The sequence below is a fragment of the Anser cygnoides genome, chromosome Z (genome assembly GCF_040182565.1).
Source record: "Anser cygnoides isolate HZ-2024a breed goose chromosome Z, Taihu_goose_T2T_genome, whole genome shotgun sequence".
Lineage (NCBI taxonomy): Eukaryota > Metazoa > Chordata > Aves > Anseriformes > Anatidae > Anser > Anser cygnoides.
Genome location: NC_089912.1, coordinates 49,386,061 through 49,401,888, shown reverse-complemented (window position 1 = coordinate 49,401,888; position 15,828 = coordinate 49,386,061). Strand labels below are relative to the sequence as shown.

At 42.6% G+C, this 15,828-nt stretch overlaps 1 protein-coding gene across 5 annotated transcripts in view; it reads left to right on the top strand.

Annotated features, from left to right (window-relative positions):
* Positions 1-4,554: 4,554 nt before the first annotated feature.
* The window catches only part of FOCAD (focadhesin), a 120,238-nt gene continuing 108,964 nt past the window's right edge, over positions 4,555-15,828 (top strand). For 2 of the 5 annotated variants that reach the window (XM_066987607.1, XM_048073498.2), the window contains exons 1-6: positions 4,558-4,700; positions 5,190-5,308; positions 10,316-10,426; positions 10,864-10,952; positions 14,082-14,156; positions 15,622-15,776. In XM_066987607.1, coding sequence (XP_066843708.1) covers positions 10,896-10,952; positions 14,082-14,156; positions 15,622-15,776 — 287 coding nt within the window. In that variant the 5' untranslated portion in view covers positions 4,558-4,700; positions 5,190-5,308; positions 10,316-10,426; positions 10,864-10,895. Of the gene's footprint in view, positions 4,701-5,189; positions 5,309-6,119; positions 6,211-7,888; positions 9,198-10,315; positions 10,427-10,863; positions 10,953-14,081; positions 14,157-15,621; positions 15,777-15,828 lie in introns of those variants that run through there. The other 3 variants (XM_048073499.2, XM_066987606.1, XM_048073501.2) reach the window with 3 other exon arrangements.

Here is a 15,828-nt window from a genome sequence, read left to right as displayed (position 1 = left end):
CAGCATAATCTGCAGTGGGTATAAGCGGCTTTGAATCAAACCCAATTATAACTCTGGCACGGATGCTGCCCTAATGACTCCCAAGTATTTCTTTTATCTTAATGGAAGACCTTGGAAGCTAAGGATGCCACTCGAAGGAAGGAACTACAGAAAATATATCTAAGTTTAAAGCCAGGCTCCAGAAGACATGAAAGTTGGAAGACTGTCAAAAAAATCAAATAAAAATCACTCTTCATGAATTTAAGCATGTCCATTAAAGGATCTTCTGCTTTGTTTCTTCTTTTGAGATCCAGGTATAGAAAAAAATGTTATTAAAACAGATAGAGACCATAGGACAGTAAATGGCTCCATATGGATTAGATAGATCCCCTTTGTCTCAAGCCAAAAATGACTTGCTGGAGCTAACAAAAGCCCTTTGCTAGAGTGTTTGGGTTATGTATATTCTTACATTTAATACCATGATTCATTAATGTCCTCAGTTGACTTACAGGAAACTCAGGATTTTGAAACAGTGCTGGGAATTAGGCAACAGAGTTAATGAACCCAGAGAACGAATGTGGTATTACTGATATCATGAACCAAGCATGAAGCCACTCTGGTGATCTGCTTCTCAAAGACGGATGCTTCTCAGTATAAACAGAATTAGACCTTTCAGCACCAAAAAATAAATTAAAAGGATATTTACTCCTTTCCTCTTCAGAGATGTCTTTGTAATTTTAATCTAATTGCAAACCATTTTGGCCAGTGCTCATTTGGGCAATAGCAGACTTTTATTTAGTACTGTACTGAGACCAGGGGTCTCCGCTCTTGGGAATAAAACAGCGCTGAAACACGGACAGAGAAGTTTCCTTGGCTAATACGCTACTGGGATACAATATACCAGTCTAGCCAAGCTCTGCAAAGTGGCAGATTCAAAAATAGAAAAGCTGGTTACCCAAAAGGCTACACAGCAACACCAACAAAAAAATAATCTTTACAGTGGTAAGTAAAATAAATGGGAAGCAAAACAACAGAGGAGCACACCAAAGGCATCCACAATCCCATTGCAAGACTGTATCCAACTGCAGTTGGGACTCACCCACTGTCTGCCCCAGCAGCATGTAAGGCAAGAACCTGATGAGGGGTATCGGGAGCACTGCAGAAGACTGTGCATCTGAGGAGTTAGTGACCTTGAAGAGGCCACGTCTGCTCTACTGGGCCTTATACTTTGGGTTGAAGAAGGCTGCATATTACTATATATTCTGTAATTTACAACGTTGTTGGGAAAGGTGATGGGTACGTGGAAGGCATCCCTGCTCATGGCAGGGGGGTTCGAATTAGATGATCTTTAAGGTCTCTTCCAACCCTAACCATTCTGTGATTCCACATGAATTAAGGAGTGGAATGCAGTGACCCTGACCAGAGACCACTGTACACTGGTAAGTCGGTGAGCCGCGTAACATCTGGCCTCAGTAGGTGCAGACCTGTGCTATGCTGCATGTTCAACATGGCCTTTAGGCCCACCTTGTGCTGCACAGGTCCCCTGGCCAAAGGACAACCTCAGCCAGCCCATTGTACCAGAGAAGCCTGCAGGCAGCTCCCAGTTGGTACCAGCGACTGTCACCTGCACGGCCTTGCCCTTACCTCAAGCACAGCAGAAAGTTCTCACGCAAACAATTGCTTTGAGCATAGTTGTTTTCTTGAAAGAATACTATATAATAGCTTCAACAACCAAAAAGGAGGAACTCCTCTCCATAGATGGGATTTGTGCAGTGCCCTGCAGGAAAATCCATCTCAGACTTGAATCTGCATGAATGCAGAATTTCTACCGTCTGAAGGGATGTGAGATTACTTCCTATCTGTATTCTTTTTATTCTATATTATTAAAACAACTATTTTATTGAGCCATCTGTTGTTGACTGTTCCATACGGAGTGGCAAAAAGAGCCCCACACTGTCTCTGCCTGCCATTTGGCCCCCCACGCAGTGGTGGCAACCTTGAGTGCCCTCTTCCACAGGAAAAATGCTTGGCAATGCAACCCCTTCACAGAGACAAACTTACTGTGATGGGGCAAACCCACATTAAAATTCCCACAACTTAATCTGGTCAGCACATAAAGGCCTAAAATCCTTCAAGAAAATCAAGTCCATTATGCCTTTTTTCTGCTTTTAAGGAAAAATAGGAATGTCCAAAATTATTACTTGGTCCACTGTACAGGCTTTTCACTCTCTGCTTAGATTTTATTTCTCAAGCCTGACTAAATAATGAAGACTTCCTAAGTACACAACACCTTGAATGTTGTACATCCATTTATACTTACTTATAAAACACGATTAAATGTATTTTTTTAAACATATTTAAGATTCAATGATTTCATAGACCAATTTAACAGGCTTTGGGTCTAGTTGTCATTTATACTACTGACACAACAGAGTACCAGAAGGCATAAATAAGGGCCGTGAATGTCCTACCGTGATACAAGAACTAAATGGAGAAAATGAGAACTGAAGCATCACACATGTTCTAAGCAAACAGAACAATAATGAACCAACTGGTCAATGGTGAGATGCTCCCCGCACGAGGCAGAAAGGAGGAAATGGGAAGAGGAGACTGATTTTTGATTCATGCCATTGTTAAAGGTTACCTGGAGACAGACTGAAATGTACCCCCTGTGAAAGGGCCTACACGACCTTTCAGGTGATCTTGGGGTATGGCAGTTTCAGCAGCAAGGTAAGTTGTGAGCCCATTGTGGGCTCAGTATAACAAACCCAAAGCCACACTACAAATAATTGTACATGCCATTCGCAAAAAAAAAAAAAAAAAAAATTACTGTGAAGTCATGTAGACAAAACAAAAGTCTACACAATCTAAGGCATCTGACTGATCTTCATTGTGCATGTACACATGTAGGCAGCTCAGGAAAATATAGTTTTGTCCTCTGGGTGACATTTGGGCTTTTTCTAGCTCTTGAAGCATCAGTATGTGCATTCCCACCAGTTCCATAGGACAGGACCTCTGGGATCCTGGAAAACTGTGTATAGCTTTTATTGGTGAACCTGGTTTCAATAAATTAAGATTCTAAGCAATGCCTATCTAAGCAACTGTTTAAAAATAGGACAGACTTACATTTACTTCTGTTTCACGTTTGTTGGCATTTTACTTCCTTCAACTCAAACCAATTTGCAGTACATACCCTTGAGTTACTCTGCAGAATAATATAGCACTTTCCAAAATAACTTCTCTCAAAACATTTGTGATTTTTGCTTTTTCTTACGATAATTCTGGAGAAAGTCATTTTGATGTTATTAATGACATGTCTTGCAGAACTTTCCTGTTGTTTCCATGTTGAGTAATAAAGTGCTGTTTTCTGTTTAAATACTAATCTTAACTGAGAATACAACCCCTCAGCTGTCTTAGCTGTGTGGAGCTTTCAACCTGTTAGTAACACTGGGGTTGCCAAAACCCATCACGACGGAGCTTAAACTAAGCCATTCTTCTCTCCGAGGTCTGGAAGGATCTGTAAATGAGAAAGGTGTGTAACATGCAGCAAAAAGGAAATCATTTTTTCTTCATGTCCAGTCTCTTCCTGATTTCTGCATAGCATTCTGATCATTGTTCCTCTCAAACCGTTTAGAAGGTTGAAGAGACTCATTCTGCAGTAATTTTGAATCTGTTGAAGATGTTAATTTCCATGTTTAGAGAATGTATCACGAACTCCCTCATCCTTTTCAACCCAAGAAATCTTATTGTTTCTGTGTAATTTTATTATTGTTGTTATTATATTGTTGTTATTATTGTTTATTGTTGTCTTATTGTTTCTGTGTAAAACTTATTGTTTCTGTGTAACTTTTTGGAGTTAAGCCTGCATTTAACTTTGGATCGACAGGCACCAACCTACCAGAAGACTGGCAGAATTCACACTCCCTGCTAGAATTCAAGGATTCACTCCACCACATCCCACGCAAACTCCTGGACCCGCAGTGCCTGCGTGGGCCAGTGCCTGGGCCGGGGGCCAAGCTCTGTTGATGCAGCTTCTTGGGGAAGCTCCCTGGGGAAGCCATCTTGCCCTTGAGGTGCCACCACCGTGGGTCAGCCGTGAGGCATTGTGGCGGTGAGGCGTCATGGTGGTGAGGCATTGTGGTGGCTTGGCGCCGTCCCACTACGACGTCTCTTCTCAGAAAGCGCAGTCAGGCATTGGAACAGGTTGCCCAGGGAGGTGGTGGAGTCACCATCCCTGGGGGTGTTTAGGGAAAGGTTGGACGTGGTGCTTAGGGACATGGCTTAGCGGACGATAGTGGTGGTGGGGGACGGTTGGACCAGATGATCTTGGAGGTCTTTCCAACGCCAGTGACTCTACGATTCTGTGACAGCACCGTGTGAAAACAAGACAGATTTACCCGACTGCGAGCAGTGCCGGGCAGTGCCTGCACAGGGCGCGGTGCTGCCGATGAGTGCCGCCCATCCAGGCACCCACGGGTCCCAACGCTTCCCGTGGCGACCTTCACGCACCGCGCCGCCACCCCTCGCCCCCCTCAGCCCCTTGCGGCCCCAACCTCCCTCCCCTCAAGGCGGGGCGGGCGCCACCCCGAGCCGGGGCGCAGGCGCCGGCCGCCGCGCAGACGCCCTCGGCCGCCGGGGTTGTCCCCGCCGCACGCTGCCGGGCCCCGCCGCCGGGAGCTGGCCGGGACTGGGCACCGGGTGCCGGGGCCGGGCCGGGCGAGGTGAGCTGAGGTGGGGTGGGGTGGGGTGAGGGAGCGGGAGGGGGCCGGGGCGGTGCAGGCACGGCCGTGGGCCGGCGCGGAGCCGTGGCGGCTGCCGCCGTTACTCAGCGCTTTACGGTGAACGAGCGACCCGAAACAAGAGCAGGGAGCCCCGACAAGTTAATTCGAGACGCCGTGAAGTGCTGCGTGCCCGCCTTTGTGCTGTCTGTGGCTGTTAGCGGGTGTCTGGGGGACCGAATTTTGTCTCCTTTGCTCCTGCGGCCGGCTGGCAGGCGTGTGCTGCCTCTGAGTGCCTGAGGCCTTACAGGGCACGGGACAGGATATGGGGCTGGTGCTGCCAAACCCGCCCCGGCTTAAAGCCTGCCACGTTAGTGACTGTAGGAGCTGCTTTCATTCAGACGACTCGCTCTTCCTTACTCTGGGCCTTTACGCATGACTGTGATAGCACATTGGGGGGTAGTTCTGTAGCTCATCCTTGTCTTCCCGCAGTGCGAGTGGGCCCACCCTGCTGCCAAGGGTCGGTGTGCGCTAGGTATCGCAGGAGCCAGCACGGCAGGACCAGCACGGCAGGACCAGCACGGCCAGCTTTTCTGAGGCTTTCCTCTGGTGTAAGCGCTGTGGACGTGGCACGTGTGAGCAGGGGCGGCGTTTGACAGTATGCACGTGTGTCCTCGTGCTCTGGCTTGGGAGGAACACCAGTTTGGGTCGTCAGTCCTTAGTAATAAGCAAAACGCACTAAATGTGGTCTGAGTGATGGTTTTCTGCGTTTTGTTATTTAGTTTAGCTTAACTTGTAATAATGACCTTTAGCAAACTGGCATGGGCCGGATCTGAAGGTGCGATGCCAAGGTAACCCTGCTCTGGCTTGGCTGCACTAGCACTGCTTGTACTTAGCATTAGGATTTTCATACTGATTATGTTGGGGACCCCGGAGTTGGACCTGATGATCATTGTGGGTCCCTTCCAACTTGGATATTCAGTGATTCTCTGTTAGGAAAACAAAGCAGGAGTCTCTTTGCCTATCCATGTCTTTTTTTTTTTTTTCTTTCATTAGTTCTTTCGTGTGTTTGTGTCTGTGTGTTGGAGACACACTGGTGGGTGTTTTACCTGGTTGATGGTGTAAAGTGTCTCTTCAGCAATGCTGATAGGAGAAAAACAACTTAGGCCAAATAAACAAAGAAACAACTCAGGACAAGCAAAATGTAATTAGTTACAACTTAGCAAGGTAGGCTGCTGACCTACACAGGGAGAGTTTGGGGGATACTTAGTGGCCACTGTATCCCACCCAGCTAAGACCAGCTATTTTGGCATGGTCCTTTGCAGGGTTTTAGGAGAGGATTGCTCTAACAATCTGCAAGGTACTCACTCCCTTTCATAGCATTCCTGTATTATTATTATTATTTTATTTATTTATTTTCAGGAGACAGGGAAATGAGAAAGATCTGCTCACATTGAACCTGTTCTGGATATGGATGGATTTGTTTCATGATGTTGATGCTTCCTTTGCAAAGGTTGTGTTTTGTATAATGCTAACAATCCGTGTCAGCTGTAACATGGGGAAAACAATGCTACAGGAGTTGTTAATGTTAAAAGAGATTCAGCTAGGTGTTTTTTGAGAAGCAGCACTGTCCCAAACATTGCAGGCTGGGGTAAAACTTGTAAGTGCTTTTCAGGGCTGTTTCTGATAGGCCATAGAGACTCCTGTCAACTATCATGAGCCTGGCCCTCCTTATTTTTGTGGCAGAAGCCTGATAAAAATAGGAGACACTTCTTTGCAGTTGCCTTTCCAGTTGTTGGGATTACTGTGTGGCAGTTATGCCATTCATGGGAGAGGAAAGGGTTGCACGAAAAACTGATAGTCCTACCTATAAAAGTGGCTTGGCATGCTGACAAGAGTGGGCAGTAACCATTTTTCCAAAAAGATGAGGAAGCAGTTGCTCAATTTTTTTTTAATTAATAGCAAGTGCTCACCAAATTAAAGTATGGAAACTGAAGAATGGAAGAAACCTTACCTTCTTGCTTTACTTCTTTATTTTCACAGCATTTGTCTTGACCTAATCTTGATAGCTTTTAGATCTTCAGTGACAAAAAGCAAGGCACTAGCTTAAGAAAAAAGGCTTTTGGGCAGTAGTGGAGGTGTTTTTCTGTTTGTTTTTAATTAACTCTAGGTTTAGGTAGTGCTGAAGTTCCATTTTATAAATCATGAATGGAAGTGTCTGCAGCGAGATTTTGACTGCCTTTGGCTCTTCAGTTACTATCTACAGCAGCTGTTCTTCTCCTAAATGTGTTCTTCTTTTTGTCTCATTATGTCATCATTCTCAGCATGCATAAATTATTGTGTGACTTTTCTGTGAGGGTTTTCTTGTAATGGGAAAACTGGAAATGGTACATGGAGAAGTGGGATATAAATGAATAAAAGTCATGCTGAGAAGGTGTGCCTGATTCAAGAGCATATTTAGCAGTTCCTAACCATTTTCTGATTAAAGTCTTGAACTGCTAAGTTTGGTTAACTACCAAATGCTAACAAATATATAATAAAAATGCCTCTCTTCCAAAGCCTTCAAAGGATAGTAGCCACTAACTTTTGACTGGGTCCTACTTCCTTATGATTTTCCTTTTTGGATCATTTCTAAATTTACTAAAAGGTTAACCTGTCAACTTCTTGCCTCTTGTCAGAAGGGTGAGATGTCAATGATACTAAGACAACACTGCAGGTGATGATCTTCCATCATCTGTTTATTTGGGGGTGCAAAGTCAGCAGAAGGGAATTAGGTGTTCCAAGTAATGCACAGTGAGAAGAAAGGCTTCTTTTTGTGGAGGTGAATAACTGTGAAATCATATGCGTAGGTTAGTTGGACTGTAAAATAGCATTTCATGTATATGTTGTACTAGTGTGAAATAATAGCGCTCAAGTAACAGCCTGGTTACAAAGAGACATTCTATTAAGTATGTACGGGAGATGAAAAACTTTCTGTTTTTTGTGTCTGTGCAAAATAAAAAAAAATCTTGAGGAGTAAAATAAAGCAATTTGTTAAAAATAAGCTTTATTTTATTCTTTTTGTTCACAGTACTTGAACATTAAATGTTACAGCCTTCATATATTTTATGATTTCTAATTCTTCTGTGTGATTTCTTAAAAGAAAAAAAAAAAAAGCCCTTCAGCTTAGTATTAAGCCTGTAAGCAATTCCATGCGTGCTCAACAGTGTCTTTCAGAATGGGCAGGTGTGCTTTGTTGAACGGTGATGTTACTGTGATGCTTGAAGTTCTCTTTGTAGTTAATGGTGATAGAACTAGATTTCTAGCTTGTCAGGTCTCTAAATACTACGTTGTTTCTAATATGCCCTCCAAAAATGCCATTAAGAGTTGGATGCGCTGGATTCCTGCATTTTCCACAATGTTTTGCAATTGCGTTGCCATCTAAGTTTTGCAGTAGTGCACAGGGTGTCATCTTTATTTTTGATTCACCAGTTTCCCATTTACAAAATTCAGATCAGAAACTATGCAAATATTTGTTCGACCGAGGATGTGACTTTCTTCCTCTTCCTACAGTGAGATTGCATTTCCGTGTGCTACCTTTAGCTGTAAATGGCTAGAGCCCAGCAACTGGGATGGGGAGGGCCAGTAGCAGAGTACAGACCCCGAACTTCAGGAGAGCAGGTTTTGGTGTATTCAAGGTCATGTGGGTAGGTTCCTGTGGGAGGTAGCACTGCAGGGTAAAGGAGCTCAGGACGGCTGGCAGAGCTATAAGCATAGTGTCCTTCAGGAGCAAGAAGGGATGATGCTGATGTTCAGGAGAACAACCAGATGTACTGGGAGGCTGAAGAGGGAGCTCCAGTGTGAAAGGAGCAGTATGCAGGAGGGAGAAGCAGGCACAGGCTACGAAGGCGCAGTTTAGAAATATTGCTTGGTCATACAGAGATGCTGTCAGAGAAACCAAGGCTGAGCTGGAGCTGAAAGTTGCACAGGACATCAGCAGCAGCAAGAGGAGCCCTCGGGGTCACACTCATAGTAAATGTCTGACCAAGGGAAAGTAGGACATTTCTACAATGCTAGAAGAGCTGGTTGAGGCCCTTGTGAAGTTGCTCTTCTAAACCTTTAAAAGGGGGGTGGAAGTTAGCGGAGCTCTGCAACCTGGAGAACTGTAGCCATGTCAGCCTCACTTCAGTCTGTGGGAAAGTTACTCAGCGTGCTCCTGGAACACGTTTTTGGGGATGTGAAGGAGGAGAAGGATCCAGGGAACCATAGTCTAGTCAGCATCACTTCGGTCCCTGGGAACATTAGGCAGTATGCCCTTGTAGAAACCATTTTTAAATGCAGGAAGGAGATGGTGACTGCATGCAGTCAGCATGGATTTACCAAGGACAGATCATGCTCCCGTGACCAACCTCATTGCTTTCTCTAATGAAGTTACTGGTGCTGTGAACAAGCAGGATCTTGTACGCTGTACCAAGACCTTTGAAAACGTCTTCTGTTGTCTCCCCATCACCAGTTTGTGAGGTATGTCCTGGGTAAGTGGGTAGCACGTTTGGTGGAAACCTGGCTAGGCAGCCGGGCCCAAGGGGTGCAGAGTGCACCAGGCTGTCCTGCGATGCTGCCCTGCAGGGATCAGCTGGGGGGCCCGGTACTGCTGACTGTCTTCATGAATGGTCTGGGCGATGGGGTGGAGTGCACTCCATGGCTTTGTGGCTGATGTCAGATTGTAGGGAGTATCCAAAGGACTGGTAAGCAGGCTGTTTTTCGGAAGGACCTGGACAGTTTGGAGAAATGGGCTGACAGGAACATTTGGCAATTCAGCATGGTGCAGTACAGGGTCTTGCATCTGGAATGGAGCAATCCCATACACTGATACAGGCAGTGGCTGACTAGGAAGCAGGTCTACAGAAAAGGCCCTGGGGCACTCGGTCTTAGCAGATGCCGAGTTGTACACAAGTCAGCAGTGCAGGGTAGCGGCAAGGAAGGCTGGCTTCATCTCGGAGCATGTTAGTAAGAATCTGACGTCTGTGACCGTGATTGTTCCTCTCTGTCAGGTACTTGTGAGACAGCATCGTGAGTGCTATATCCAGATTTAGGTGCCCCAGCACAAGAAGGACACTGGGCTACATCCGGTAGAGGCCATCAGGATGGTCAGGGAGCTGGAGCACAAGGCATACAAGGGGAGGCTAAAACAGCTGAGCCCTTTCAGCATAACTTCAGATGTTTTTTCTTTAGATGCTTAAACGCCAGGCATTTTATATTCATTGAGATGACAAATATTATTTTTCAGTTTTATTGCTGTGAATGGAATTTGTTGCGGCACATCATGCGTTTGCATGTTTCCAGATTGTTTGATACAGTCTTTTGGAAAATTGGTGGCAATAATCTGAATGCATTGCACCAATAGCATGTCTTGAAATCGGAATAGAGTGCATGCATATTTTGTCTTGGTTCTTATTGCAAAACTTTAAAATTATCTTTTTAGCAAGTGCTAGGTTTTTGTATTTTTTTTTTAAGAAAGCCATTCAAAGTTACTGAAGGTGTGTTTACATCGAACTAAAATATTTTAATGTTTGCAATTTTTCATCAATGTCAGTGGTGTGCAACCAGGTAAACTGAGTTCTGATTTCTCTCCGATTTAGGTTCCTGTGTGCTTGCAGGTGTCCGCATACTCCAACTTCTAGAGAACTCTGGAAAGTTTTTTTGTCAAGTCTTCCAGCTCCTAACTACAGTTACTATTTAAAGTCTTACAGGTGGGTTTTTTTTGTTTGTTTACTCCTGTTTTTGCATGAAATACTTGAAAAATATATGGAAGTTTTTGCATTTTAAATCATATTTTAGAAACGGAACACTCCTGAGCTGTCCCATTATTAAGTCAATGAAGTTAATGCCCTTGAGGGCATTCTTAAGTATATGCTCTCAGAGTACACATTTGGAACTGTGGAACCATGCGGAACTGTGTGTTTGCTTCATCTTTAAGAAATATTGATCACCCATTTTTCACACGAGAGCACTAAGTATTCAGCATTTCCTGGGTTTAAGCCATAAAGCAAAGTAATGTGGTATGCTTAGGGGGAAGAAAAAGATGCAATACTTACACCTGCTGTTATGTGTAAACAAACACCTGAGCAAATTTTCTGGCAAATAGCAAACATAGTCCCAAACACTTTTTTTTTAATCTCTGTTGCAGAGTATGATTTAGTGTCACATGACATAGCCAAAATGTCAGACGACATCAAGAAGAGGTTTGAATTTCCTAACGCAGTTATTCAGTCACAGGTAATTCTTATTTTTTAAAACATTAAATAAATTGCATTGTCTGTAGAAACCTTTGTTTCATGTCCTGCTGCCTGGCTCTCAAAAGGTGGTAAGAATGAGTTTTTATCTGCGAGGCCAGAAAACCATAAAAGTAGGTTATTCTCAAGTGTCCTGGGTGTCTCAGCCTGGAGAAGAGAAGGCTCTGGGGAGACCTTACTCGTGGCCTTTCAGTACCTAAAGGGTGCTTAGAGGAAAGCCGGGGGGGGCATCTTTGTCAGGGAGTGGAGTGATAGGACAAGGGGGAATGGTCTTAAACTAAAAGAGGAGAGATTTAGAGCAGAGGTTGGGAGTAAATTTTTCACTCAGAGGGTGATAAGGCACAGGAAGTGGTTTCCCAGAGCAGCTGTGGATGCCCCATCCCTGGAGGTGTTCAAGACCAGGTTGGACAAGGCCCTGGGCAACCTTATCTAGTGGGTGACATCCCCGCCCATGGCGGGGAGGTTGGAACTAGATGATCTTTAAGGTCCCTTCCAACCCAAACCATTCTGTGATTGTATGACGTATTTTTCTCCTGTGTGATGAGAACTGATGTTGAATTACTGCAGTCTTGTGTCCTCAATAACTGTGCAGTTCCGCTGTCATCAGCAGACCAAAATGCCGTTATTTTCAGCTCTGTCTGTTGGCTTCTGATCATATCCACCTGTAACTTTCTAATTTAAATCAAGTGTTTACCGTAGTATTTTTGGTGGACAGCAAGGAAGAAAGTAATAAGTTTTGTTATTAGGTCTATTGCTTAATAGACCTATTACGTCTATTTTTCAATAGATCTTTACAGTTTCAGTAATTTCTCATTTCAGTATTTTAAATCTTTCCCTTTAGCTATAGAATCAGAGCTAGCTTCCCGCATTTTCTGCTTCTTCCTATTTTGAATCCAGGATTAAATTTGCAGCCAATTATTTGATGGATTTAGTTGATGTGAATTCAATCTGGGCAACATGGTTCCTCTGCCTTTTCAGTTTAGCTGAGATTGCATTGATTTACAGTGACTGAGTTTGAAAGAGAGACAAAGAAGTCCGCTTGCAAACAGATAAGCTTTCAGGGACATTAGCTTCTTCACTCAATTGCCAGAGTTCATCTTTAGTCTAGCAAAGTGTCTTGTACTGCAGATGAGTTCATGTTGTCTAGCCTTGGTGAGTAGGACTTGGTATCTTTTAACCAGTTTTCAGAACTTCCTTTGGTATAAGTATTGCTGATATTTCTTGGTTTTTCACTACTGCTGTCTCTTGGTTTATCACTACAGCTGTTCGTCATTAAGGAGTTTGTGCTGTGCTTTGGTCATTTCTCTAGCTTCCACTTCTATTCTTTGACTGCTCAAAAGCACACCATAATCTTCCAGCTGTCATCAGGCATCTGCTCTGCAAAGCATGTAGCCTGCACAGACAAAAGATCAGCAAAGTGATGGACTTGAGCAGTTTTCTGGGACAAAAACTTTTACTGATAAATCAAGTTCTTGGAATGTACTGGGCTAATCTTTGTTTTGACTTTTCTGTATATATACTGTACTCCACATGTACTATATATGTATATATATATACTCCAAAAGGCTCTTTCTGTTAATAACCTTTTTTTCCCCAGTTTAATAAAAATGGTTTTAAGGATGCAGGTGTGAATTCATTTTCTGAAGTTCCATATGAGCAGGAAAATGAAAAATAATAGAAGATTTGCTTGTTAAGTTTTCTAAGAAAAGACCTAATCTACCTGGGGAGCATGTTGTTGCTTTTGCAATGGGATAGCTGCAGCGAAACAAAGATCTGACTTTGTTCCACTTACTCACTTTGTTTTCACAACACTAAGATTCTTGGATAATAAAGCATTCTCTCAGTAAAGATTTTTTATTTTTTTGCCAAATATATCAGAGTACATATCAAAACCTTTGAAAGGCATAGTCCCTGTAGTCTAGGAAGGCTTATAGTGACATTGTTCCTGGAAATGTGATCTGCTCTCTTGGAGTTTGTCATGTCAGGCTAGCAGCTAGCATCTAAAGGAGGTGTAAGTAAATCCTGAAAGGAGAAAAACCTGGAATCATTTAAAATCTCTGTTTGTCTTTCTATACGCTAGTGAAACAGAAATGTTACTGGTATTTTTGTTTTGTTTTGTTTTTTCATCTTGGCTTCCTAGTTCACTTTTTTTCCAAAAGTAAATATCAGTGCTTGCTGCAGGAGAGCAGATGCAGCTGTTATTCTGGGTACATTGATAATCTGCAACATTTTTATTTGCTTACTATGAAAAGATGTCTTTCTGCCTGTCTCAGAAAAGCTTGTCTGAGTAGCTGTATCAATGATTATGAAGCAAGACAGAATAAAGCATTAGAGAGAAAAAAGTCGAGATCCAAACACCCTGAAGTATTTGAAATTTATTTAAGGTTTAAGTCTATATTTACATTTTAAAGGCAGTTTGAGGAAATCTGATATTTCTTCTATTGAAATAGAATGAGAAATTTTATTTTCTTACTGCTCAAATGAACAAACACTGTTTTTAGGATTGAAGCCCTGGTCTCGAGAACATTTTCCTGGAGAACCTTGAAAATTTAAAGGAGTATTGTTCATGATTTCTTCACCACAGAATAGCTTTATGAGGAATACAGTTAAATCCAAATGTCTTGTTTAAAGTAAACGAAACGTTTCAGGCAGTAGGTGTGCTGGTGGGTATGTAAAGGGCTTAAGCTATGAGGCTATGTTCGTCAGTGTTTTGCTAAACCTGTGCTGCAGAACTTTGCAGAAGTTTCTTACATGTGTTCTCTTGTTTCCTCTCATGCTTCCAATGCCTTGTATAGTAAAGGATATACAAACGGTCAGTGCTGCAAAGTACACTGAGATCTGGGCAGTGGTGGAGCTGTAAATGTCTGTTACAGTTGATACATTAAAATACCTGCAATTCCTGAGGATATACCTAATACTAATCTTGTAAGATGTAAAAAGTATGGCAGTATTAGGGGGGGTTATTTGACTCTAAGATGTATTTCATCTTCCATGCTAGTATAAGTACGGTGTTTCAAATCATGATCATAGGCAACAGAAGTATAAATTCTTCCTACCAGTGGGGTGAAAAATAATGTTCCATCTGTGTGTGTTTTTTACTTCTCTCTTTTAGGCTGTGGGTCATCTGATTGCTGCAGTACTGAAAGAAAATGTTTCTTCAGGGAAGATCAAGCAGGCATCTCACCAGGTATGTGCCATTCTTCAACTTATTTATTTTCTATCCATAGATGCTTACATTTTTCTGTGGATTTCTATTCTGTAATTTCAAGAAACCCTAATTAAGTTAAGTAAAGTATGTTGGCAATACGTGTCTGGGCATACAGGTGGTGGCTAAGTCTTCTGGATTAGAAGGCAGAAGCCTAAATTTTGTCGAATAGCAACATCTAGGTATGCTCAATTGAAGGAAGTTTTGTTTAAGTTTATTTACATTACCAGAAATGAAGTGTCATGTGGGGTGATAATGCCATTTGAGTAAAAAAAAAAAAAAAAAAAAAAAAATTACATCAGAATAGGTATTTCATAAAGAATATCCTTTCACATGGCTGTACTGGTGTTTTCTTTCATATTAGCTACGTAAAGCTCACATTTCTTTGAGAGAACATGGTGAGTCTGTCTTCTTAAGTGAGAGATGTGAAACGCTGGTGTCACAGCAGTGTAGGAGAGGTCTTAGGTAAGGTTTCCGCCATTTGTCCTCTCCAGAAGCTGATTTGTACAGAAATGAGCAGGAAAAAAGCCTGTGGATTTTTCCTTCTAGTCTGAACTATTAACAACACCCTCTAGGCCCAAACAAGCAAACCCAAAATCAAACCTGAAAGGAGCTGAGTTTTGATGTGAAGGAGTGTTTGAGGTGCATAGTTTCTCCAACAGTAGCTCCTACAAATTCCTGAGCATTGTCATGTTCCTAAGTGACATTATGTCTTGAGCTAAAAGCTGACTCTTCCCTTCTGCTGCCCCATGAAGTTATTGAACTGAAACATAGCAACACCTTCTAAAACAGTAAGAAATAGAAGATGGTTCCCTTTAATATTATAAGCTCATTTTTTTAGAAGTATTTTGCAGTATTCAGTTGATTAAAAACGTTTGTTTTCCTTGTTTCTCCATTCAGAAACCACAAAGTCAGTAAACCAACTCATAAATGCAAATTTATCATCAAAACAGACAGTGGGTTTAGTGAATAATGCCAAATCTTTGTCCTTACTAGCAAATGGAGAGAACTGAAGGCTTCACTTGGTGAATAAAGGCGACTTACCTCTATAGCTGTTTGCATGCCTGCCTCTAGCCGTTTGCACTACACCCTGCTATAGACACTGCTTGATGTAGCAGTTCCTGAGATGTCTCTAATTACAAGTTAGTTTTTCAAGGAAAGTAAAATTGATGCTAGCTTACGGGCACAGCTGAAAAATTCTTCCACCTTATTCTTTTTTGAGAGAGTCCTGTCCATACTGAGAATTTAGGTAATTTTGGACAGGAAACATGGGAATCGTCCTGAGGAAGCCCTTTTTAGGTGAAGAATCTGTATCCCAGCTTCTCTTTGTGATCTCTAAGACTTCAGGGGAAGCTGTTGAGCAGGTTTTTACTTAAAAGTGTGTTTGAAATGAAAAGAGAAATCAATGTCAGCCTTTTTATTGTTCATCTCATACTTCTGATTTCAGACTCCTGCTCTGAACTTGCTCTGGGAGAAGTGCTGCAGTGAGAATGTTGCTTTGAGAACAGCCTGCTCCGAGGGGTTGGTGGCACTTGTTGCAGAGAACCATGCCGAGCTCGACTATGTTCTTCATGGGGCTCTCAACCTAATTCCCTCAGCAAGGTAGCATTTGTTTACTTGATTTTGTGCTTTTTGTCAACTTGTTGTCAGTCTT